Source organism: Manis pentadactyla, chromosome 11 (assembly GCF_030020395.1).
Source record: "Manis pentadactyla isolate mManPen7 chromosome 11, mManPen7.hap1, whole genome shotgun sequence".
Classification (NCBI taxonomy): Eukaryota; Metazoa; Chordata; class Mammalia; order Pholidota; family Manidae; genus Manis; species Manis pentadactyla.
This window is the reverse complement of record NC_080029.1, coordinates 122,977,581-123,003,966: the sequence shown is the minus strand read 5'-3', so window position 1 is coordinate 123,003,966 and position 26,386 is coordinate 122,977,581. Positions and strand designations below refer to the sequence as shown.

At 38.2% G+C, this 26,386-nt stretch overlaps 1 protein-coding gene across 3 annotated transcripts in view; it reads left to right on the top strand.

Annotated features, from left to right (window-relative positions):
• HMG20A (high mobility group 20A) overlaps positions 1 to 26,386 on the top strand; it is a 67,307-nt gene that overhangs the window by 36,717 nt on the left and 4,204 nt on the right. The window contains exons 2-9 of one of the 3 annotated variants that reach the window (XM_036907622.2): positions 5,786 to 5,878; positions 12,170 to 12,317; positions 14,013 to 14,225; positions 16,874 to 17,006; positions 17,964 to 17,995; positions 23,612 to 23,687; positions 24,403 to 24,618; positions 25,224 to 25,366. In XM_036907622.2, coding sequence (XP_036763517.1) covers positions 5,790 to 5,878; positions 12,170 to 12,317; positions 14,013 to 14,225; positions 16,874 to 17,006; positions 17,964 to 17,995; positions 23,612 to 23,687; positions 24,403 to 24,618; positions 25,224 to 25,360 — 1,044 coding nt within the window. In that variant the 5' untranslated portion in view covers positions 5,786 to 5,789 and the 3' untranslated portion in view covers positions 25,361 to 25,366. Of the gene's footprint in view, positions 1 to 5,785; positions 5,938 to 12,169; positions 12,318 to 14,012; positions 14,226 to 16,873; positions 17,007 to 17,963; positions 17,996 to 23,611; positions 23,688 to 24,402; positions 24,619 to 25,223; positions 25,367 to 26,386 lie in introns of those variants that run through there. The other 2 variants (XM_057489013.1, XM_057489012.1) reach the window with 2 other exon arrangements.

Sequence of the window (26,386 nt, the reverse complement as noted above, 5' to 3'; positions counted from 1 at the left end):
GGTTTTAATTGAACATTTTGTATAATTCCTTTTGCTCTCCTTTCTTATCATATCAATTGTATTTCTGTTTTTACTTTTTTAAGTGGTTGGCCTAGAGTTTGCAGTATACATTTACAACTCATCCAAGTCCACTTTCAAATAATACTATACCATTTCATGAGTAGTTCAAGTACCCAATAATAGCAAAATAGTCCTAATTCCTCCCTTTTAACCCATTTATCATTGCTGCCATTCATTTAACTTATATGTAGCTGTGTATAAGCATACATAATCAAATATATTGTTTCTATTATTACTTTCAACAAACTGTTATCTGTTAGATCAATTAAGAATAAGAAAAATAAAAGTCTTTGTTTTATCTTCACTAATTCATTCTCCAGTGCTCACTTTCTTTATGTAGATCCAAGGTCTGACCTATATCATTTTCCTTCTCTCTGAAGATTTTTTAACACTTCCTGCAAGGCTGGTGTACTACAAACTAATTCCCTCAATTTTTGAAGTATTTCCCTATACTTTCTTCTTGCTTTCATGATTCCTGAGAAGCCAGATATAATTCTTATATTTGTACCTCTACAGTAAAGTATTTCTTTTTGGTCTGCCATTAGTCCTATTTGGTGTTCTCTGAGCTTCTTGGATCTGTGCTTCGGTGTCTGACATTAATTTGGAGAAATTCTCAGTCATTGTTTCAAATAATCCATTTGTTCTCTTCTCTGTTTACTCCTTCTGGTATTCCCATTACACATATGTCATACCTTTTGTAATTGTTCCACAAGTTTTGAATAACTTGGTGTGGTTTTTTCCCCAGTCTTTTTTCTCTTTGCTCTTCAGTTTTAGAAATTTCTCTTATATCCTCAAGGTCAAAGAGTCTTTACTCAGCCATGTTAGTCTACTACTGAGGCCATCAAAAACATTCATTTCTGTTAGTATTTTTTATCTCTAGGATTTCTTTTTGATTCATTAAAATTTCCATCTCCCTGCTTACATTATCCATCTGTTCATGCATGCTGTATACTTTTTCCATTAAGTCCCTTAACATATTAATCATAATTTTTAAAAATTCTGATCTGGTTAATTCCAGTATCTGTGTCATATCTTACTCTGGTTCTGATGCTTATTCAGTCTCTTCAAATCATGCTTTTTGTCTTTTAGTATACATTGCAATTTTTTGTTGAAAAGTAGACGATGCACAGAGTAAAAGGAGTGATGGTAAATAGCCCTTTGGTAATGTAGTGGTAAGGTAAGGGAGGAGGAGAAGCATTCTTTAGTTTTTAATGATTAGGTCTCAGTCTTTTGGTGAGCCCCTGCTCCTGACTGTGAACTTGACCAGTGCTTCTCAGGGTTTTTCCCCCTTTACGTGGGACAGAATGGCTGGAGGGGGCTAGAATTCTAGTGTATTTCCCTAGCACTCGTAAAAAGTGTGATAAGGATGTGGAATTTTGGAACCCTCGTATATAGCTAGTAGGAATGTACATGTGCAGATGCTTTGGAAAACAGTTTGGCAGTTCCTCAAAATGTTAAACATGGAGTTACCATTTGACCCAGTAATTCCATTCGTAGATGTATGTCTAAGAGAGTTGAAAACATGTCCACACAAAACGTGAACACAAACATTTATGAGCAGTATTATTCACAATAGCCAAAATGGAGAAACAGCTCAGGTCTACAGCTGACGAATGGATAAACAAAACGTTAAAAGGGAATGAAATACTGATGCATGCTAAAGTGTGATGAACCTAGAAAAACTTGATGCTAAGCAAAAGAAGCCAGACATTAAAATGCCAAATAGCATATGAGCCATTTATATGAAATGTCTAAATGGGCATATTCATAAAGACAGAAAACAAATTAGTGGTTACCTGGGCCTAGGGGAAGGGGGAAATGGGGAATGACTGCTAATGGGTACCAAGTTTCTTTCGGGGGTGGTGAAAATGTTCTAAAATAAATTATAGTGTTAACTATACAACCTGTAAATATATGAAAGTCACAGAATTGTACACTTTAAAGGGGTGAATTTTATGGTATGTGAACTATATGTTCAAAAAATAAAACACCTTAAGACTATTAAAAAAATAATAAATAAAATAAAATAACTTAAGATGGCTTTTGGTATGAGTCAGGGATAGAAAGTGTGAAGAGATGAGGCTGAGTGGGTTTGGGTGAGTTAGGTTTGAGTTGGTTGGCAGTTTTGACAGAGCTGATGTGATGCTGGGAAATATCCTAAGAACATGCAGAATGACTGCTGAGAGCATTGAGGCCCCAGTTATAGTTGAACAGCATAAATTTACACTGGTAATCTATTTTGTTATTTTTCTTCAACACCATTCTTGAGGCAAAATTCAGGGTTGATCTACATTCAGAGTATAGAAAGAGAACAAGGCAAAGGAATTGACAGTGTTAGCAAAAGAATATCTGAAATGTAGCCATGGAATCTAAGCTGGACAGAGAAGGGAAAACCAAGGGTCAGTGAATAGAGGTTTGTGTGGTTAAAGGTCATTAGTAGTAAAAATAATTGAGAGTTGAAATAACTAGGAGATAGTGATCAGAGATTATTAAATTTGAGTTTGGTATAGCCAAGTGACACGATGTTTAAAGGAACTGGAAGTTTTGCAAGGACTGTAGTATAGAAAATGAGGGCAGAGTCCCATCTCTTAACTCTGAGATGAGTGGTTGGGGAAGGAGTAATTAGTGAATGTGGTTAGAGGACTCGATGAAGTGGGATTAACATACGTAAAGTGAGGAAAGATCACTTGAAAAGATCCAACCCTGGAAAAGGGAAGTACAAATTGTGCTTCCAGCACCATCCAACACTTTTGGAATAATATAATCTATTGTTGAGTCCCTTTTGTTAGGAAAGGTTACTAGAACAATCTTAATTGAGGAAATCTTAAGCTCCACCTAACACCCTTGATTCTAACTCTGTATTGACCAAAGCAATGTTCTGATTCTGATTTGGCTCTCTGTATTACTACAGCGAGAGAATGTGTTGATTGGCCAATAAATATCCAATGTGTTTAATGTAATTCTCATTATAATTTTTATAGTCATTAAAATATCTTGACTAGCCGCTCTGTTTTATACATCAAGTTTTTTCAGTGAGTGGTTAGTGTTAGAGGAGATTTTTTGTATTTCCAAAGATAAAGTCCAGCCCCTGATTCAAAGTGAAAGCTACCGTTTTTTGAGGCCTCCAGGTAGAAGCCTTCACTGGGTTAAGTCCCTTCTGCAAGGAAACATCTGCATGAACACCTATTTATTAAGTTGCAGTGAAGAAGCAAACTTGTATATTGCTTTGCCATTATACATATTTCTCTTCTTTCCTCTTCCACAGCAGCACTCATTAAATTAAGCGTTTTGCATAGAATTTCAAAGTTCATTGTGACCTGAATACTGGAACATTATCAGGCACAGATGCTATACTGAAGGCTTTTGGCAATCAGTGGCTTGGTAGCTATGATTCAGTTTGAATCACCTCCTCATGGACCATATGAAAGCAGATTCTTGCAGGATCCCAGCCAAATTCTTGGGAATCATTTTATTTTCCAACTTAGTGGACTAGAGGCCTTCAGATTTCACTGGACTTTTTCTCATTTCCTTCTTTTGTTGATCTTGGCCCCTTAACCTTCCCCCCACTTCATTACTCATTTCTTAGGGACCTGACTTCTCAGTAAATACTAGAGAAAATATATCTGAAGGCATATGGGTTGAGTAAAACAAACTTGAGGAAAAAAAATAAGAAATATGTGTTCTTTGAACTTCCTCTGTTTATATGATCTGTTTGCATGTTGTTAAGGTTTTGTTGTCCAGCTGCCTCCCCACATTTCAAAAACGACTGAAAGTATTGGGGAGGCACTCTGAAAGGGTTATGTTGGCATAGTGAGTGAAAAGACACTTTATGTGCCCCCTGTCAGATAATGTGTCTTCTTTTGAGGTGTGGGAGGGATGCCAAGAGCTTCAGATGCTGAATCTTGAAGTTCTTGAAAGGCCATTTACTTCTAGGGAGACTTGAGAAAGAAGTCAATTAAATGAGGCCTTTTAAGGTTTGGGGAGATACATCTGGCTATTTGAATGTTTGCTCATGACTCACAGCTAGGCTATATGGCATCTAATTGATAGTTTTCTTTTGGTAAAATGAGTACTGGTATAAGGTGATGTTAGCAGCCCTTAAAGCCTGGGCTCTAATATCGTCTGTACATAATGTGAATTAAAATGTAAATATACTATGTCAGGGTTATCCTAGAAAACATCTAGAAGTGAATTTTTGTGATATTTGTTGGAGCCCTTTGTAAACCTCCCTATTTTGGAGGAACTGAAAAGGGCTAGCAAGAATCCCTGCACATCAAATGAACTCCTTACCCTGTGATGGAACAGAAGCTCCTCTCTCTGCCTTCCATTCCCCAGTCACTATAAGGGGTGGGTATAGATACGGGAAATAAATGTGCAGAGCTGCATATTTTTCACATTAAGCTATTTGTGGACCTTGGTCTGCCAAATAACCAATTTGGAAGTGAAAACAAAGTAAGTAAGAATAAGAAATAAATCATCAGTGTTGTTATCATTTTGAATAACTCTTGAACGTTTAGAATATGGTGTCAGTGTCATCGGCATTTTCTTCGTATTTCCACCTCAGTGGGATGAATCCTAGCTCTGTTTGGACTGCTGTGCTTTCCTTTTAATTGCTGTTTCACTAGGTCTCCTTAACAGCAGACCTGAAATAACTGCTGAGGGAGCTCCTAAGTGAATTCTAGTAATTTGCTTCTCAATTCCCCCAGATTGATGGAGGCACTCTTTTCTTGAATGGTTTGCAGTTCCACTTTAAGTGGCTGATGTTTGGAGTCACTATTGAATGTTTTGTTTGAATATCATTTTCATGATGAATGGAAAGCTGCAGCTTCTAGCTTTATGGGGTGAAGCCCTTGGTGGTATGCTCTGAAAAGGAAAAATTTTTCTTTGTACTGATAGACTAAATGAAATTACTCTCTTTGTCACTTTGTCCTTTTAACCTTTCAGTCTGATAACCTCAAGTTCTCATGATTTATTTGTTTTCTTCAATTAAGCTCACTTGTTTCCTGTACCCAGGTGCATGCTATTTCCCGCCTGGGTCATCATGGTCATGTGGCATATATTTCTGACCTGGAAGGGTGGTTTCTTTAACTCTGAACCACACTGGTATGCCTTCCATCCTCTATTTCCTTAGCATCATTTCCTTTTGCAGGGCTCAGTTTGTCACCTTTTAATCTAAAGATGACTCATCTGGGACTGAGAACTAGAAATTCTGTAATAACCCCAACACCTTTCTTTATATAATAATAATCAAAGCACTCACTATCTTAGCCTTTCTCTTTATGAAGCACTTTCAGTTCAATCCTTCACAATAACCCTCTGGGTTAAGTCAGCAGTTTTGTCTGTGTCTAAAATGACCAGTTGTCTCTCAGAGAGGTAGCATAACTTATTCAGGGTTACAGTGCTTCTGAGTTATTTTGTTTAACAGTTTTTAAAGGAAATGAAGAATACCTTTGAAGACATTATGACTGAACAAAAAGGAATTTTCCAAACTGTGTCCCAGTTAAAATCTTACTGCTTTTAGTCTAGTCAGTTGGTAAGACCAGGTTAAAAGCCCATTAACTAGAGAGTTTAAATTGATGTGTCAAGTCAAGAAAATAAATACTTAGGTCAATTTCTATTCTGCTACTGATGTGGTAAAGTTAAGGAAGCCTGGCTCTTAAATTTGTGGAACTTGAACTGGAAGTAATTAAGCCATTAATTATTTTTTATTCTCTCTTCCTTTCAGAGAGATGGAAACCTTGATGACTAGTTCCACCCTACCCCCACTTTTTGCAGATGAAGATGGCTCCAAGGAGAGTAATGATCTGACTACAACTGGGTAAGCAGCTGCTTTGGGACACTGGGCTTCTGCCTAGGCTTCAAAACAAAGCTGACAGGGTATGGGGTACTAAAGAGGCAGTTTTACATCATAAAAATAGAAGGTATGTTTGTTATGCTTTGCACAGAGAGTGAGAGCCATTTTAAGCTGCTTTGTAATCTGCATTCAGTTGTCATTGCAGTGCTCTGATTCCTGAACTGGAGCAGCAATACGTGTGACCTAAGAAACATTGGTGACTGCCAGTTGAGAGAATTACATGGTCACCATTAAATAAATACCTGCTGCAGGGCTAGTTCTAAACAGCAAATTTATCTTCCATTTGAATTACCAAAGATATTAAAATAATTTTTTTCTCAAAGATCAAATTTTTTTTTAAGATAAAAATTTTTAATATGGTTCTTTATTCAAGAGCTCTGACTTCTGTTCCTTTTTCTTTCCTCCTATCTCCTTTCTTTGGTGTTTTTGGACAGAAATGTAAAGAAATATAGAAAAAGGGCTAATAGCAGCAGTCCCTCTTCCCTTGAAAATCTGCTGCACTTGAATTTTTGTCTTTTCTGTAAGTTATTTTCCAAAGAGAAAATGTATTCACAATAGATTGAAATGCTAGCTAATCTCTAAGATGAATTAATATTCTTTAGAGCTCTTTTAAAATAGACTATACTTGTAATTATGTTTCTTTCCCACACATTCATTTTATAGATATCTCATTAATAGCTGCCTTCTGACCTTACTATTCAAATGAAATTGTTCTCCACAACTGTTCTGAAGACTGCCTAGTTGCTAAATCCAGTTCATTCAGAAAAAATTTTCTGTCTGCTATGTGCCAGACACTGTTCTAGGCATTAGATATTAAAGAATGACCGAAACAGAAATCCCAATCAGGTGTAGAGCTGAAATTCTACTGGGGAAGTCAGACAATAAATAGAATAAATATGTAAAATGCACATTGTTGATAAGACCTACAGATTAACAAATAAAGTAGGGAAGACGGATAGGAAGGGTTTGGGGTGCAGCTTTAAATAAGATAGCCCAGAAGGGCTTTAAAAGTGATTTAAATAGAAACCTAAAGGAAGTAAGGTGTAGATGGTGAAGGCAAATTCTGGTGCGCTAAGACCCCACCCCTTAAAATCCAATCACCACCAACCAGATGGTCGCCCACCCCTTAAGATCCAGTCACCAACGCAGAACACACCCTACCCCTACTCCTTAAAAACGCGCTTCCTCACCCACGAGCTGCTGCTCCCTCTCTCTGGGGCAGCCATTTTCTCCTTCAGATAATAAAATCTCTTGCGTGGGCCCGTGTCTCCTGAGTCATTCTGGGGTAAGGAAGGTGGTGGCAAGATACCCTTTCAGATGGCACACAGTTATCTGGGGGAAATTATTCTAGACAGAGGGAGGAGTAAATGCAAAAAGCCTGAAGTAGGAGTGTTTCTACCTTTTTAAAAATTGGCAGGGGGCCAGTGTGGCTGGAGCAGTGTATACAGGGAGGAGAAAGAGGACTACATCAGTACTTTTCAAACTTTAATGTATTTATGAATTGCCTAGAGATTTTACTAAAATGCAAATTCTCAGTCAGAATGTCTAAGGGCCAGAGGTTCTACATTCTAGTAAGTTCCCGGGTGATGCCAGTGCTTCTGGTATGAGACCTGTACTTTGGGTAGCAAGGAACTAGGTCGTGTAGGATGCTATAGGTCAGAGTAAGCACTAACTCTAAGTAACTCTGTTACTCTGAGTGAGGTGGGAAAGTATAGGAGGATTTTGAGCAGAAATATATGATCTTTTTTTTTTAATAGGACCCCTATTAAATCTGACTTATTTTTTAATAGAATCCCTATTAAAACAAGGAGACTAGTTAGGCCCCTGAAATAGTTTAAGTAAAAGATGATGGATGACTTGAAGAACATCATTAGTAAGTTTGACAAGAGTATTTTTGTTGGACTAGAATGGGCAAAACTTCACTAGGTTGGTTTGGGTTTCAAAGATTATAGAAATAGGGTAGGGGTTAGTGATAAGTACAGAATTCTACATAAGTTTTGAAGGTAAGCCAAATAGGATTTGCCTGAAATACTAGATGAGATATAAGAGCAATAAAAGAGCAGTCACAGACAATTCCAAAAAAAAATTTTTTTTTGAAGAGTCACAATGCATTTTAATCAGTTAAATACCCTAGGAATTCCAGAAACCATGTGTACTTTTTTTTCATTGTTCTTATCTTTTTTAATATCTTTTTTTATTAAGGTATCATTGATATACAATTTTATGAAGGTTTCACATGAGCAACATTGTGGTTACTACATTCAGCTCTATTATCAAGTCCCCCCCCAACCCCACACACCCCATTGCAGTCACTGTCCATCAGCGTAGTAAGATGCTATAGAGTCACTACTTTTCTTCTCTGTGCTGTGCTGCCTTCCCCATGACTCCCTTATATTATGTCTGTTAATCATACTGTCCTTTAATCCCCTTCTCCCTCCCTCTCCACCCACCCTTTCCACCCACTTCCTTTTGGTAACCACCAGTCTCTTCTTGGAGTCTGTGAGTCTGCTGCTCTTTTGTTCCTTCAGTTTTGCTTCCTTGTTAGACTCCACAAATGAGGGAAATCATTTGGTACTTGTCTTTTTCCACCTGGTTTATTTCATTGAGCATAATACCCTCTAGCTCCATCCATTTTTTTGCCAATGGTAGGATTTGTTTTCTTCTTATGGCTGAATAGTATTCCATTGTGTATATGTACCACATCTTCTTTATCCATTCATCTACTGATGGACACTTAGGTTGCTTCCATATCTTGGCTACTGTAAATAGTGCTGCGATAAACATAGGGGTGCACATGTCTTTTTGAATCTGAAAAGTTGTTTTCTTTGGGTAAAATCCTAGGAGTGGAATTCCCAGGTTAAATGGTATTTCTATTTTGAGTTTTTTGAGGAACCTCCATATTGCTTTCCACAATGGTTGAACTAATTTACATTCCCACCAGCAGTATAGAAGGGTCCCCCTTTCTCTACATCCTTGCCAGCATTTATTGTTGCTTGTCTTTTGGATGTTGGCCATCCTAACTGGTGTGAGGTGATATCTCATTGTGAGTTTGATTTGCATTTCCCTTATGATTAGCGATGTGGAGCATCTTTTCATGTGCCTGTTGGCCATCTGAATTTCTTTGGAGAAGTGTCTGTTCAGCTCCTCTGCCCATTTTTTAATCAGGTTATTTGCTTTTTGGGTGTTGGACAACTCCAAAATTTTGGCCTAAGAGACAGGGATGGAATTGCCATTAATTTAGATGGGGAAAACTGAGTGATTGGGGAAGGAATTTTAGGAGCTAAGTTTTAGAGATTTTTGGAGATGCTTATTAGAATTCCAAGCAGAGTTGTCAAATAGGCAGGTTGATGTGGGCTTTGGATCTAGGGGAGGTCTGGACTAGAAAGAGAAACTTGGGAGTCATTGGCATATAGCTGATATTAAAGCCATGGGAATGGTTAAGATCACCAAAGAAATGAGTACTGTATAGATAGAAAAGAAATGAGATCTAATGCCTGAGCTCTGGGATACTCCACCAGCATTTAGAAGTGAGGCAGAAGAGGAAGAGTCAGCAAAGAAGACTAAATAGAGTACCTTAAAAAAAAGAACAGAAAAACCAGAGGCTTCTGGGGTCCTAGAAACAAAGTAAAAAGTATTTCAGAAGAGGGGAAGAGATCAACTGTGTCCAATACTTCTGGGAAATCAGATGAGATGAGGGCTAAGAAACGACATAGTGACCTGACAAGAGTGTAAGCACAGATCCCCTTTGGATTGGGTTTAAAAGGAGTGAAAGGAGAGAAATTGAAGTCAGTAAGTGTAAACAAGTCTTCCCGTATAAAGAATTTAAGTCAGTAAATTATAAATAATTCTATAAAGGAAAGGAGAAAAATGAAGTAACAAGAGAATGTTTCTGTTGTGTTTCGTTTTGCTGTAAGACAGGGTAATAATGCCACATCTGTAGGTTGATTAGGCTGATTCAGTGGAGAAGAAAGAATTGGTGAAAACCTGTCTCTGAATAGCCTCCAGGGTGTGGGATCCAGAGCACAGACGTCTGGTTGTTGACTGTAGCTAAGAGGGTGGACCTCATGGGAACAAAAGAACCTTTTTTTTTTTCAGTCTTTATCCAGCTTGTCTCCAAAGCAGGATTTGATGCCTTTGGCCACTCCTGGTCTTTCCTGTCCATTTCCCTCAGGGATTCATAGGATTGGTATTCTTTCCCAAACAAGTTTTCATATTTTATTGAAATAAAATGTGCAAAAGCTAGTAACTTCAAAATTGGTGGCACAGTTGAAATGAGAATGACACTGAAAGAGCAAGTTGCCTAAGATGTCCAAAATGATGGAACTATTTGGAAAACAAAGCTATTGAAATCAAGACTGGATCTCTGATAGCATCTCTTTTTTGAAAACACAGTTGGCTCTGAGTTCATAGATTCTCTTACCCTTTTTCAAAGGATCTCAAAAATGGAGGAAACTTCTGCTTAAAAGAATCTATTATGTTTTTTAGAAGGAATCAGAAAAGTATACATTTTTTTCATTTCCAGAAAGCTGCATCTGCTTTCATTCATTTCTCATTCTACCATAATCTGATTTTTATTCCCATAATTCCACTAAAATCATGTTCCCTAAAATTGCCAGCAACCTTCAGGTCTTCAAATTTAGCAGATACTTTTTAGAATATCTTATTTGACATCTTTTTGCTTGGTTAATATTCCTTTCTTAAAAGTTTTCCTCCCTTGGCCTCTGTAAAAATATTCTCTCTTTAATCTGTTAATGCCCTGCTTAGTCTTTCCCAGCTCTTCTAACACCTGCTCCTAAAAATGACACTGTTCCAACAGAGTTCTATCCTGACTTTACTTCTCACTGTCTTTCTTGAGAATATCTCGTGCATTATCGCTATAGGCTGATGCCTGGCAAATCAGTCTCATGCCTTCTCTTCACTTCTGTTCTCGCACAACATGTCTCCAGTGATCTGTGGGACAGCTTCACTTAATTATGCCATGAGTGTTTCAAGCTTAACCACTTTCTCATCTGTCTATGTGTCTTATACATGCTCACACACTCCACTTTTTTACCTTGGTTAATAGATCACAATCTCTCAGTCTGGAAAACTCAGAATTACCTTTGACTCCTTTTTCCTTCACTATTTATACTCAGTAATTCATTAAGTTCTCTCTACTCTACCTCTTAAGCATCTCTTAGCTTTCTCTCCCCTGTCTATCCAGTCTATTGCAGTAACCTCCTGGTAGGTCTCCCTTTTTGCTATTACACCCTATTCTTTCTGCCTGTAATGACTTTGTTTGCCATTGAGTACCTATTTGTCTTTCATGACCTCCTCTGTAAAATTTTTCTTACAATCTTCTCCGTACATACAAAATTCATCATACCTTCTACCATGCCTTTATAAAGGGCACTTTTTTTTATAAACCTCTATTTCACTATCTACAGTGCATTGTGGAGTATACATTTTCCAGAATAATAACTGAATATTACTCTCATATATCTTCTCAGCACCTTCCTCCCAAAAAACTGGAAACTCCCTAGCACATTAGATATTGCCTTTTCTTTCAGTCCTTCATCAGCGTGTGAAAGGGAAAGTCAGTCCAAGACCCAACAATCGTGTATGCCTTCTTGTATCCACTTTTGAGAAGGATGAGATCTGGTTTGCTGACTCACCTGGAACAGAATGGTGGAAAAAGAAAATAAATATATCTGTCTGATTTATTAACATTTATACTTGAACTTACTAAACTTGATAGTATTGTTCTTAGATGTTTGGTTCTCAATAAACACTACAATCCAAGAAGAAATTGTCCCAAGATCTCTGTTTTGTAATGGGGACAAACCGTCTCTACAACTCACATTCCTCTTCTCCTTTTCCATTAATAGTATTTTCCCTTTAATAGTATTTACATTGGAGATATGTTAATGGTAACATATAAAAGTAAGACTCCGTTGCATGCTCAGAACTAAAATGTGAAGTCTATGTCAAGGAGAGAGATAATTTGGGGGGACAAGACTATAGTTGTTTTTAGTAGGAGACTTCTCCATGGAACTGACCTGGTTCAATCAAGAACTGAAACCATTTTTTTTAAATGCTCTGTAGCTGTTCTGGAGACACTGCTTAGATGAGACATTGCTTAGACACAGATGAGATGAGAGAATTAACTCAAGGACTGGCATTCGCTTTTGCTGTCAGTGAATTTATCTTGAACCTTGGTAAACAAGAATTTTAGATGCTGTTGATACTGACTTTTGTACTTCTGCTGTTCTCCAGATTAACCCACCCAGAAGTTCCATACAGTACTGGAGCCACATCATCCACCAATAATCCAGAATTTGTGGAGGATCTCTCCCAAGGTCAGTTGCTTCAGAACGAGTCTTCAAATACAGCAGAAGGCAATGAACAGAGGCATGAAGATGAGGTAGGCTGAAGCATCCCCCACTGGTTACTGGTCTCAGAAGCTTCTGAAGAAGCAGTAGGCAAAGGTGTTGATCTATCCAGGTGTTCATCCTCTGGCCTTCTTACGTTCTGCAGAATTTTCTATTTTATATTTCTCGTTTCACATTGAACCATATTAATAGTTTTAATGACATAAAGACAGGTAGACTCTTTTTTCTCTGCCTAAGAAATCTGTACCTATATCATATTATAAGCTCAGTAAATGCTTGCTGAATGAGTGAATAATTTAATTAAAGAAGTCATTAATGAATAGGCCGCATACCCTTGTTCAAGGCCACACACTGCTCATCGAGCCCTGCAGCATGGAGTTACGTGTGCCCAAAGGATTCACACCACTTAAGAAGTCATCCACCCTCCCCTGGGGGGCATCTTTCTCTAATTCGCAGGAAGTTCCTTAAGGGTCTGGGCAGTCAGGCCCTTGTACTTTCAGTGTTCCTTACAAATGACTGATTCCATTGTCTGTTGTAAGTCACTCTTTTTTAGCCATAATAAAGTACCACCATTGATTTTTTTCTTATTTTAAAAGAGCTGGGTTTTTTCTTGTTGTCATTCTTAAAGATTATGATGGATGCTTAAAGCTTTTCAAACATCTTAAAATTCTTAGTAGCTTTAAAGTTGCTAGGTTTACAGAGTTAAAACAAAAAAAATCTAGTACCAGATACACCATTTTCCCGGTGGCAAATTATTGCACCATTTTAGATATATTTGGAGGAGTGCCATACCGAAATTAATATTTAGATGTTTTTGCCCTGTTTTGCTTATCTTTCTCTTCTCTGAAATAAGAATTCTTATTATATCTATAAAACTTTATTAACTGATAGGCTATGTGTATTTGTAAAATTATGAAGCAAAGTATAGTATACCTCACACCTCATTTAAAAGGATACAAGAAAAGGGCTGTAGTAAAACATCAGTAGTACCTCAGTCCTTTCTTTAAACTTTTTTAGAGGTGATTTCATCTTTTGATTTAATTTTAACATATAAAGACCCCTTACTTTATAAAATAAACACTTTAAGGAGCAAATCATCGAGCCAAAGAGCTAGTCTCCATTTTAGGTATATTGTAGTTGCTGAAATTCTTCCAAGACTTAATTTAGAAATCTGTATGCTGTCTGCTACAGGATATAAACTTGTCTTTGAATGGTATCAGTGAGAAACACCCTTAATGAATGATTTTTAATCCCTATGCTACAACTTGCCTCTTCATTTGCCTGGTGGATATAACAACATGTTGTTCTGATCTGCGGTGACAGGGTAGGCTTCTCTGGTGTAGTCCTGTGTATGTACTGTATTTCTCATTTAGAATATTCCCCTTTTGGAAGTCAGGATTTGTTAAGTACGTATGAAGGCCAAAGCTTGTCTGATTGTGGTGCCCCTACTCTCAGGTGTGGGATCAGCACTAAAATAGCCCCTTGGTGTACCAGTTTATAGTGTGGTGCACAAAGGGGTCTGCAGGGGAGCCATCTGGAGTCACTTGAAAACTGCACCGCTGTCTTTTTATACCTGTGACAGATTTGGAGAAACTTGAATATCCAGGACCTTAATGATAGGAAAATGCAACTTTTATCCGGTTTTGTTTGTGTTGATTGTTGTGTTATTTGGAGAGGTTTTTGTTGTAACTTAGTTTTTGGCTTTTTATTTTTGTCTTATTTTGTAGCAAAGAAGTAAACGAGGAGGTTGGTCCAAAGGAAGAAAAAGGAAGAAACCTCTTCGAGACAGCAATGCACCCAAATCCCCCCTTACAGGATATGTTCGGTTCATGAATGAGCGTCGAGAACAGCTTCGAGCAAAAAGACCAGAAGTCCCGTTTCCAGAAATCACAAGGATGTTAGGCAATGAATGGAGTAAACTGCCTCCTGAGGAAAAACAGGTAATACTTCCTATTCTTGATCCTTTCCTTGAGTTTTGATTGTATCTCAAAAATAACTTCTGTCAGAAAAGCAAAACGAATGGGTGATAAATTCTTCGATTTTGTCACAGTGGCTAAGAGACCAGAGTAGCAAGGTTTCCTTTCTCTAACACAATGGTTTTTTACACTTTCAGGGTCTGCTGCAGGCATGTGAGCAGGAGGGACTGACTCTAGGATCCCCTTCAACCAAAGCAGCTCCACTTTGACTTGATTTGTATGCTGACAGTTCATACTTTTATAAAAAGTGGCTCAATATTAAGAAATCATCAACATAATTTATTCCACCAAGTTAAATGAAGAAGAGTCATGAGTTAAATGAGAAAAGGTCAATGATAAAATTCTGCTGTTCACATAGGACTTTTGTTCAGGAAAAAGATTTTACTGCTTTAGTAAATTTTTTTAACTAGAGTTCTGGGAAATTTAACATACTATGGAAAATAAATAAAGAATTACTTGAATTCTTTCTCCTCTAAGACAGAAACTAACCATGTTGCCAAACTGAAACAAATCCATTTGTTAGAGAGATTTGAGAGGAATTAAGGACAAGATAGCCACAAACTGGCTGAAATGCCACAAAAGCCAGGCAATGCCAGTGGTTGTGGGAGTGGCTTTGAGTTCAAAGTTCCTAGCTTTCTCATATGAAAGACATCTATATTACTATGTCTTTATACTCTTTAAAAGAAATTCCAAACAGACTAAAGCCACATTAACAAATACTCTCAGGAATTAACTGAATTCAAAAAATTTCAGAGAGATCAGATTAAGTTGCAACTATGAACCCTGTGTGTGTGTGGTAGCAAGCTAATAGAATGCAGTGCATATCATTAGCTGTGCTGGCTCTGGTGTACACAGGGTTCAAGAGCTGGACATACTAGGTTACTCTTTTCAGTTTTTTACTTCAAAATTAATACATGTTCATTATTTTTTTTTTTTTCACAATTTTTTTCTGATTCATTTGAGGGTAGGTTACATACAGCATGGCCTTTTACCCCTAAATATTTTAGTGTGCATTTCCTAATAGACCTGTTCTCTTACATACACCTTTCAAATAGTTATCAACTTTATAATTTTATATTAACATAATACTTTTATCTAACTTACCATCTATATTCCAGTTTTGTCAGTGGACCAACTTCATCCCTTTATAATATTTTTCCCCTCCAGTTCAGATTGTAGTCCAGGGTCAGAGTTTGAGTTTAGTATCTTGGATATTTCTACCACCTTTGTCTTTCATGACATTGATATTTTTTAAGAATATGTCTCCTCCTCTTCCTCCCTCTCCTTTTTATTTTCTTTTAACAGATCATTCCTCAAATTGTATTTGATGTTTCCTCTTGATTAGGTTGAGGTTATTAGGCATTCTTGGTCAGAATGCTGCATAGGTGGTGGTATGTCTTTCTCAGGGTATTACATGTGCACGAACACAATGTCCTTTTATTTCTCATTATAATGGTCATTTTGCTCACCTGATAAAGTGCTTTTCTTCTCTCTTATAATTAATAAGCAGTCTATGGAGAGACATATAAAGAACATGCAAATAATCTGTTCCATAACAAAATCTCCACCTAGAGTTAGCATTCATTGATGACTTCTGCCTGATCTAATAGTTACCATGATGGTTGCAAGATGATTTTCCAACTCTGCCACTCCCTTCTCATTCACCAGTTGGCCCTTGGCGTTCTAGTCTAAGCAGAAGCCCTCCTCCTCCCCTATTTATGTATTCATTTGTTATTTATTATTGGTATGAGCATATGGCTTATAATTTTATTACTGTACTTAAGTATGTTGGTACTTAAATTGTCCCAGGTTCAGCCAGTTGGTGTTTCCTACATCTGGCTCTTGTGTGGGACAGGTTTTTGACATAATTTCTGACTCTAGTGTGTGTTCATTTAAAGGCAGTATTTTTATACTTTATTTCTTAAGCCTAATTAATGAATGAGAAGGACAAGGCATTAAACAAAATCATCCTGGTAGCTCAGGAGCTTTGCCTCAGTGGTTACTGGCGCAAGTAATAGGTAGAGGCTATCACAGGTGTAGGTAGAGGCTCTCTCATGCTTGTCTCCTAGGGGCCACAGGATGAAGCCATCCTTTTTTATGTTCTTTGTGTCTCCTGACTTTAGTGCCCCACTCTTCTGACTCTTAAAAGGCCAGTGCTGATGTATGAGGTCAGTCATTCCCGCAGAATGGGTTGGGAATAGAGGAACAAAGTAATATTCCATCCTTTCCCATGGGAAGACTAAGTGTGCCTGTGTGGTGTTCAGTTCTCTTGAGGATTCTATTGGCCAAGTGCAGTTCTGTCTATAGGATTAGAGCAATAACTATAATCATCCTCTTGTGAACTTTTTATGAGAATGATCTCAATAGAACCGATCTTCATTAAATTAGAAAAGACAGTAAATACTCTAAAAAGTCAAAACCACATATTTCATTTGTAATTGAGAGATTATATTTTATTCTACTCATGGTTTTTTTTTGTTCTCCCTTAAAGCTGATTCATTGTATACTTTTCTTTCTGTGTTGTATTAGTCCTCTGTTTTCTTCAAATAGTTCATTGATATTTACCTAAATAAGATCTGTTTCTTGAAAATAATTCCACATTTCTCTCGTAGCGCTATCTTGATGAAGCAGACAGAGATAAGGAGCGGTACATGAAGGAGCTGGAGCAGTACCAGAAGACGGAAGCCTACAAGGTCTTCAGCAGGAAAGCCCAGGACCGGCAGAAGGGCAGATCTCACAGGCAAGGTATCAGAACCGGAACCTGATGTATTCGTAGTGTGTTGTGCGTGATAGAATGTCACTGTCACGCACCTACTAGTACAGTGATTAATATAAAAGACAAATTTTATCATTTCTCTGTTATACCACATTTACTTATAAGCATCATCTTGGAGTTTTGTTAAAATCACATTTCTCTCATTTAGGAATTTCTATTGGTTTCCATATCCAGGATGAGCAATTTGGCTGGTGCTTTTAGACCCCTTTTGGTTGTGCTCTTTTTCCCCTAAATCCCAGTTTAGGCATTCCTCTGTCTCTAAACACTCTATTTACTAAACTACATAAATGCCTTTCTTTTAACACCTCAAGCCTTTCATGTGCCATTTCTCCTGGCCTACGGTGATCATCCTTTTAATTCACTCATATCTGCATATGTTCAAAGGTATTGAACACACCTTCTTACATATCAGGCTCTCATCTAGGCATTAAGGATGCAACGGTGAACAAGATAGACAGGATCCTACTCTTCCTGGATCTTTTGTTCTCCATTAAAATTGTTTATCACACCCTTAAAATGATTGTTTCAAGTTCCCCTTCTTCAGGAAACACTGCCAAAGAAGCCCTGCCCACAACCAGTCTGTCGTTCCTTAGCCATTGCATCTCCACATTTGGGTATCCTGCCTGCTAAACTAGAATGTGCAGAGAGCCTTTGGCATGTGTTTCCTGTCTACTCTCCCACCCTATTCTCCTCAAAGGTAAGAACTGTGTCTGTTTTTTCTCATATCTAATTGTGTAACCTGTAACTACGGGTTCCCTTTAAATTTTGTTGACTAACTGATTAAAAAAGCCATGAGAGAAAATATGTTGAGAGAGCTGACATATACCAGCAGTTTTTGTAGTGTGGCCCGGTCATTTGCTTAGGTTTTTGTTATTGTTTTATTTTCTTTTTCAGTTTAATATTCTCTAATTGTCTCATATTTTTAGATGCAGCCCGACAGGCCTCTCATGATCATGAGGTAATTAGCTTTCTGTCTGCATGTCACTTATCTGTTTATAATAATGTTGCTGTTTGAAGTTGCTCTTAAACTATTTTTTAATGAATGGTGAAGTATTTCCTATCCCATAATTCAGATTGTGGGTGAGTTGCTTTAACTCAAGGATTATTCAAATATGGCAGACATTTATGTATTGAATCTGTCCTTGAACTACAGCCCCTAACTCCAGTCTTTCCTTGTGGCCCAAGAACTTTATTGGCTTTAAATGCTGAAGATGGCTGGAATTTGGAGTGAGTTATAGAAATGAGGACAAGCTGAAAGCTGTAACTTAACCATAGTTTATCATCAACAAATACCTGCTCTGACTCTCAGGGAATCCAACACTTGGTTGAAATGAACTATTCAGCTATAGTGTTGGCAGAGCCCAGGTGACAAAATCTTGGTTCCTAGCTCACCAGCACATATTTGTTTACTGGCCTTTTCCCCTCCATATGATTTAGCTTAATCACTAGAATTTAGGACTATATGTGTTTAGGCTGTGCTACATAGAGAATTTTAAATATATAGGTAGCCTGTAGTTATAAGAAAGTTAGATTCATGGTAATTCCATGCTTTATTTATTTTATTTTTTTGCAGATGTGTATTGTGGTAATTTTTTATTGAAGTATAGTTGATATACAATATTATATTAGTTTCAAGTGTACATCATAGTGATTCAACAGTTATATGCATTATTAAATGCTCACTCCAATTAGTGTAGTTACTGTCAACATAGGAAAATGTTACAGAACTATTTTATCTATATTCTCTATGATGTACTTTCAACCACATGACTAATTTATATTGTGATTATGGTTTTGTGCCTCTCTATCCACTTCACCTATTTCACCCACCCACTCCGTAATTCCATGCTTTAAATGCTTAATGACTCCTGCTTGCTTCCAAATCACGTCTAAACTCAGCAATCAGGGTCTTCTGTAATTAAGTCCTAACTCCCTTTCCAACTGCTTAACTCCCGTATTTCCTGCATGTATCTTACACACTTAGACACCCTGACTGCCCGTTGTCCTCCAGAGCCCCGTCCTTCTCATTCTTGGGCCTGTGCTCATAGTCGTCCTTTCAGGAGAATACTTTGTCTCCGTCACTCATTTTTCCACCACCTCTCCTCCATCACCTCATTCTGCGTATCAAAATTCTAATCATCCATCAAACACTATTTCAAGTTCCATTTCCTCCTTTAAACTTGCCCTGTTTCCTCCAACTTCCTGTAACCCACATAGCTCTATTTATCATACTCACTTAGTGATCCCACTAAGGGGTTGAGGTTATTCAGGTGCTTCTACTATTCACACTCTTGGACTGTAAACTCTTTGAAGGTGTGCATTGTCTAGTTTCTGTCTTTTACCTAACCTTATACCACCTAGAATGACACCCTTGCATGGAGGAGGTCTTCCATAAATACTTACTTATTTTTATACAAAACCCATTTGTTGAAATAACACTGGAAATTTACACAAAAAGAATTTTCTGGTGTACTCTTGCGTGTATTTGGTTTTCTAAATCAAGGAAAGCATTTCTTCAGAAAAATAACTTATTTATCTTGGGGCTGTAGTTCTCAAACCTAACTTGGCATTTGTGACCTTCAAAGCAGAGAAAACATTTAGATTCACAAGTCTAATAGATTTGTTACCATCCATGAATTATAAAGTGAGAATAGTAAACAGCAGCATATTGTTCTTCATATAAATCCTATATGAATGTAGTTATGTGATATCTCTGTGCTCCAATTAGGATGAAATATTAGGATTTGTTTTTGCTTGAGAAGCTGTATATATACCTTATATTTTAAATCATAATCAAATAGTGTTACAAGCTGTCCATATCGCCAGATGCCTGTATTTCTCCCTTCCTTTTTCTGTGTGCCCACCCACCAATCTCATGAAATTTCCATACTTCTTTTCCCAATTAAGCATCATTTATGGCTTATGTTTCCTTAATGGTACAAAAGAGAATTTGCCAGTAATGTAAAACATTAGAGCTCACATTTTCTAGTCAACAACTGAATCCTTTCATCCCTGGCCAATACCATATATGACATTTTTGTCTTCAAATAAAGTTGATAGTTGCAGTCAGAAAATATTTAGATTTACTTAGTCATAGAAGCTGCTGTTGAAGATTTGAGAAAAGCTTTTTATTAAGGTTCATTATTTAGTTTGATACAAACTCCTATGATTTATGAAAAAGAGTAAGTCTCTAAGTGATTTCCCTGTTTCAGGATTAGATACCTGTTAACCAAACAAAAAAAGGGAGAGATTAGGTGGGAAGCCAGCAGTAATTTCTCAACTGTACATAAAATAGGCTCCTTAAATCTGTCTGTCGGTGTGCGCACATCAGGATACAGCTCTCTTAGAGATCCAATTAATGCCCCTCACTTTATCAGTTTTTATTTTTCATTAAATAATATCTTCCCTAAGCTAGGTAATTTCAAAACAATTGCAATAAAAAAGAACTGATTTGACAGTTTTTACACATAGTTACCCAGTAATTTCCTCACATAAAACTTCTTAGTATAATAGTTTAAAAAAATAAGAAAGCACTATGTGTAAAAAGCAAGCACAGGAGGCCCCTTTGAAAAGGGGACTGACTCAGGCCTTAAAGACGGCCCGGGTCTTGTGGGGCATCTCAGGGTGGGTAAGTTAATGAAGGAGCAGAGCTGGGAATCAGTTATTAAAAGAGCAGGTATCTTGCAAAGTACCTAAACATCATTCTAAATTCTAGATTCTAAATATATACTTATTTGCCTTTACCTAACCTATTAAGAGTGAAATGACAAATGTGATAGAATAGTCTTCAAGCTCACCTCAAAAATATCTTAGGTAAAACCTCAGAAATCCTCTCAACTGACCCTTCATTTTGCCATTAATGAAAGTGATTTACCCATGACAGGAAAGAACTTCCCCAAAATCACTTACTGAATTAGTAGGAGGCAGAAGTGAGGCTGAGACCCAGGCCTCCATATCCCAGTTATGGAATAAATTAAACAGTGTTGAAAGGTAAAATGGGCCTGGTTGCCTGAGTTATCAGCAAAATTTGTTGCCAGTTAGAACTGATTTGGTTTGCGTATAGTAAAGAAATGTGTCATGTTCCTAAGTGGATCTTGGATTCCTAAAGCTGTGTGATGGAGGCAGATACTAGAGAGTGCATGTCAGAGCTAAAGCTGACCTGGAAGCCATGCAGGCTGTTCTGCAGAACAGTGGGACACTTCAGCCTCCTAGGCAATATGAGCGTTCCCCAAAGTAAAGGACACTTGAGAGAAGCATATCACACTATGAAATTCCGGCCCTGAGCCTAGATCACAGCAAAATAGGTTCAGTTCAAAAAGGCTTTGTTCTTTTACCCTCTGCTCAATATATAGAAAGAAAAACCTAAGTGAAGAGCATTTTTGCTCCTCTCAAATCAAAAGCCAGCCCATTAGACCCCAGGAGTCAACTAATGTTACTCTCAAGAAAGCCTCTACATGTCATGTGAGGACTAAGATAGAAACAATAATTTTGTTTCTCCTTTAAGTTATGAGAAATGACAAAATGACACTTAGCCTAAACAAATTAGAACCTTTCAATGAAGAGGTAATGAAATCCTTATGATTTTAATCCCTTGAGTGATCCTTAGAGCAGTTTAAGTACATCCAAGCCCCAGGAGGATCCTCCCCGTGCCAAGTAATGTGCTCAGTAATGGGAGAGTGCTGATAGTTTTTATTACCACTCTTCCGTTAAGTAAAATTGCTCTGTTGCCTTTCAGAGACTGAACAGTTTCATTTAATTGCTCTGGTGTGTCTTATGTGGCACTAGGAATCTGGGCCAAGGGGCAGTGTGTTAATGCATCTGTGTCGTGCTGTCCTCTGCCCTTATGTAGTTTGGTTTGGGCTGCTCTGGCAAAGAGAAGAGACTTACCTGTCTGAGGATAATCCAAGACCTTGGAGAGGGTTCCTGGGACCATGGTAATGGGAGCCAAGCATTCCCACCTCCCCATCTAACTGGCAGATATTTAGACATATGGCTAGCTAATTGATCTCTTAACAAGCTGATGCAATCAAATAAGAGATTGAACAAGGTAGGATAACTTTATCCTCAGTTGCTTATGAATTTACACTTAGAACTTTTAGGCCTTTACATATTAAAATTGTGTGTCACTTAAATTTTCTGTTTTCCTCCACCAACCCAGTAAGAGAGTTAAAGCATAAGGTAAGCCAGTAGAATCAGGAGAAAGCCTGTGAGTATGTCTAAGATCCCTTCTGGAGCCAGCCTTTCTTGCCTGCCCATGCAGTAGCTCTCTTTGAAACCAACTAGGAACTGGTTCGAGGTAGAGCTTTGCCTGTTAAAACTGGGGCTATTGATGATCATTTTGTTGTTTATTTTTTCAGACTTGCATTTGAGATGTCTCTCTTGATCAGCTGCCACTGGCAGGAACCTCACACAGCCCAGCCTCCTTAAATGGCGAACACTGGTGTGCGGGCATAGGCCTGGCGTCTGAATCCACAGGCTCCAACAGCTTAGCTGTTCTGCTGGGCACCAAACCATATTTGCTTTCAAAGATAAAAGACTAGCAGCAAGAATAGAAAAGACACATTCTATCTCTGGCTGTAAACTTATTTTTATAGGAACGATGTCTAGATTTTGGTAAACTGTACTCTATGTTATAAAGATTTTGAAATCTTCAGGTTTCACTACCAATTTCTCCAGTACTCATTTTCCATTGTTCTCTGTACCATCATATATCGTATATTATTCAAGATTTTAAACACAGCCAAGACACTTATCATTTATATTCATAATGCTTTCAACTTCAAACTCATTGTAGAAATGGCAGCCAAAGCACCTTGAAATTGACTTCATTCTTAAGGATCATTATGGAATATTTTTTTGTAGTAGTTTTGTAAGACTTATTTTTTATTTTTATTTTTAAATTCACCAGTTAGTGGTGAATTGATTTTAGGCACATAATCCTTGGCTTTCTCATTTCTAGAGCCTAGTTATTTCTGACTTCTTGATTTTACTTGTTTTTCTTTTGTCTGAAGAAAGTCTGAAAGATCCCCAATTATAATCTGCCCCTGTAAATAAATAAAGTAGAAGTACCAGTGGAATACCATTAGTGTTGCTCATGGCTGGCATACCACTGCTTAAGTTCTTATTGTCCACTCTGCAAATTTTGTTGGAGAGTCCTATCTCAGTGAGCATTTTACCTATATAACCAACAGAAGCAACCAAAAAGACACCTAGAATTTTCCTTTCTCCATTCCTCAACCACTTTCAAAACTGTATACTATTGACTATTAAAAGGATAAAGCTGAAAAATGGCTTCCAAATTCTCCGTTAGGGAAATCTATGTGGGTTTGTTTTCAACTTTCTTATTGGACAGCATAGTACACCTGACAGAACTGACTACTTACCCTGCTTGGACTCTGTGAAAATCCAGTTCCAGTGGTGAGGTGAATACATTTCCCTCACAGCTTCATCTGGACTGAAAACTGCTTACTCTCTTAATAATTTCTTAAAGGGCATGACCATTGTGCCTTCAGACACTACCTATTTAATTTGGCTGCTGTTTAAGATTAACTGTTCTGTTACTCTTCATTCACAGAAAGAAACAGAGGTAAAGGAACGGTCTGTTTTTGACATCCCTATATTTACAGAGGAATTTCTGAACCACAGCAAAGGTGATTACTGAAGTTTGTTTTGTGTTCATCAGATCTGGGGCAGGGTCTCAGGAGGAATTCATTGCTCAAAAGCAATGGTAATGATATTCCAGACCCTAGGACTAATCTGGAAGAAGAAAACTGCTTCTATTTCACTACCAAGTAGTAATGGTAGCTGATTCTTAAAGACTGAAGGAAAGCTAGGCCAGTGTTGTTAGAGCTCCTTTGGTCTCTGGATCAAAAGAAATGAATGTACATCACTAATTCATTTGCTTTCAGACTCTTAGCCTGAAATCCTTTGTACAAATAGAGCTTACATGGGTGTCCAAAATAAAAAGAAAAGAAAAGCTGACCCTTTTGCAATAAAATGGGGACCCACAGCTATGCTTGCCCCATCTGCCCGGATCTGCTCGTTAAAACTCCTCAGGCTTCTCATGGCAGTTTTAAAAAGCAAAACAAACAAAAATACTGGGGATTGTAGCTGTTCTTGCAATCTTCAGTATAGAATATGACCAGCTTTAAAAACTAAAATAGGGAGAATTTAAGAATTAAAACGGTCTGGGGAGCCAGGCGTTTTATCGCTGCCATTGCTATCTGGAAGGCCGCAATGAGAACAGGGAGACAGGCTGGGTGGCCAATCAGAGACAGCTGAGCGGGACTTCCCTGTGAGGGGCCCTGGGAATCCGGAGAGACGCCTGCTGACGCATGCGCCGCGCGGGCGCGGGTGTGTCCCCAGCCCGGGAGGCGGAGCTCCGCCAGCTGCGCAAGTCCAACATGGAGTTCGAGGAGAGGAACGCGGCGCTGCAGAAGCACGTGGAGAGCATGCGCACGGCCGTGGAGCGGCTGGAGGTGGACGTGATCCAGGAGCGCGGCCGCAGCGCCGTCCTGCAGCAGCACCTGGAGACCCTGCGGCAGGCGCTGGCCAGCAGCTTCGCCGGCGTGCCCCTGCCCGGTAACGCCGTCCTGGCCAGGGCGCTTCGGTGGCGGGGCACCTCCGCGTGAGGAAAATCCGTGCGGTGGGGTTTTGTCCCTCAGGAGCTTGCTGAGGGTCAAGTAGTAGAGTCTCAGTATTGGCTAAAATCAAAATTTCAGGCTCTTGGGTCATTTAATTTTTCTCCAATTATATTGTGATACAATTTACTTTCTAGTAAGCTTAATTTGATATTCAGAACAATGGAAACTGAGTAGTAAATCCTGAGTAGAGCACTTTTTTTAAAGTATGTTTGCTTGCTTTGTAATTTTGTTTTAATGGGAAGGAAGAGGAAAAACCCTAGTATTTATTTCTTACAGACCCTTTCATGTCGAGAATAGTCACGGCAGAAAGCTGGGGGTCTCCGACCTTCCGTGTATGTGCTACCCCAGCTATTGCATAGCCCTTCTGAGTGTGCGGGTTAATTCCAGTTCTCTGAGGCCTGAAAGTCTCTTTTCTGAAATCGAAATCTCGTCTGCGGAGCGGACCGCATGAGAGTCACCATTTCTTTTGCTGTGGATTCACTTAACTATGTTACGGCCAAACTGAATGGAAGGATTTTCTTACCTTCTTTTATCTTACTTCAGGAAGTGGAGAGACACCTACAGTGGACACCATTGACTCATACATGAACAGACTGCACAGTATTATTTTAGCTAATCCCCAAGACAATGAAAACTTCATAGCTACAGTTCGAGAAGTTGTGAACAGGCTTGACCGTTAGGGAATGGTGAGTGCTCACTGACAGGAAACTTACGTGCCGGCACATCATCAAAAATAAGAGAGCGTGAGACTTTATCAGTACTGCTGAAGTCCTGTAATTACATTGAATAAATGAGTAGGACACTTAAGAAAGATTCCTGTTGCATGGTTGCTGAATGTAGTAAATAATGTTAGGAAACAGAGTCAAAGAGTCAAGACACTTTTTTCTCTCGTATACCTCAGCACTGTTTAATGGAAAGAGCATGATTTTTGTGGTTAGACCTGGGTTGCAGTTCTGTCAGTTATGAGCTGTATTCTAAGGTGTTAGTTTTGAAGAGTAAGTGAGAAATTTAAAGGAAATCACCCCCAAAACAACACTTAGAACAAAATAAATGTCAGTTAGTTATTCCTTTTCCCTGGAAAATATTGATGATCACTTACCACACTAGTCAGCAGCAAGACATTGTATGTATATAAGCCTAGGTAAGTAAGAAGCTTTCATCACAATTCAGTATCAGAATAACTTATATGTTAAATGTTGATGTGGACTAACCTTACAGTGAAACAGTTAATGCCCTGATTAAACAGACTGAAAAATAAACTATCAATAAGCAAAGAGATGAACGTAAAAATAAGCTTTTAAAAATTAGATTTAACAAATAACTAGTAGAATTTGTCATGTCCTTCTAGAAGAGAAAAAAGAACATTTCCAGAAATGATCTGCCCACATAAATTTTTGGTACTAATATCCAGTTATCAGGTATCATTTCTTAAATGGACTGGTATTTGTCCACTGAAATTCCTAGCGATAGGTGCCCTTTAATGTGCCATCCCACAGAACTAGCATCCCTTTGGTTCACAGGTCCACACCCACAGATCCATATATAAATTGTGTAGAAATCCTAGGGTTGGACCATATGGTGAGGGCCATACATGGGTGCTGAAACAAGAGTGGACAGCAGGATATGCTCCTTAGAACAGTCAGTCCTTATCTCTTGGATCCTTATTTATTTATCCTGAGTGCACATGAGCATACTCATTTGCATAT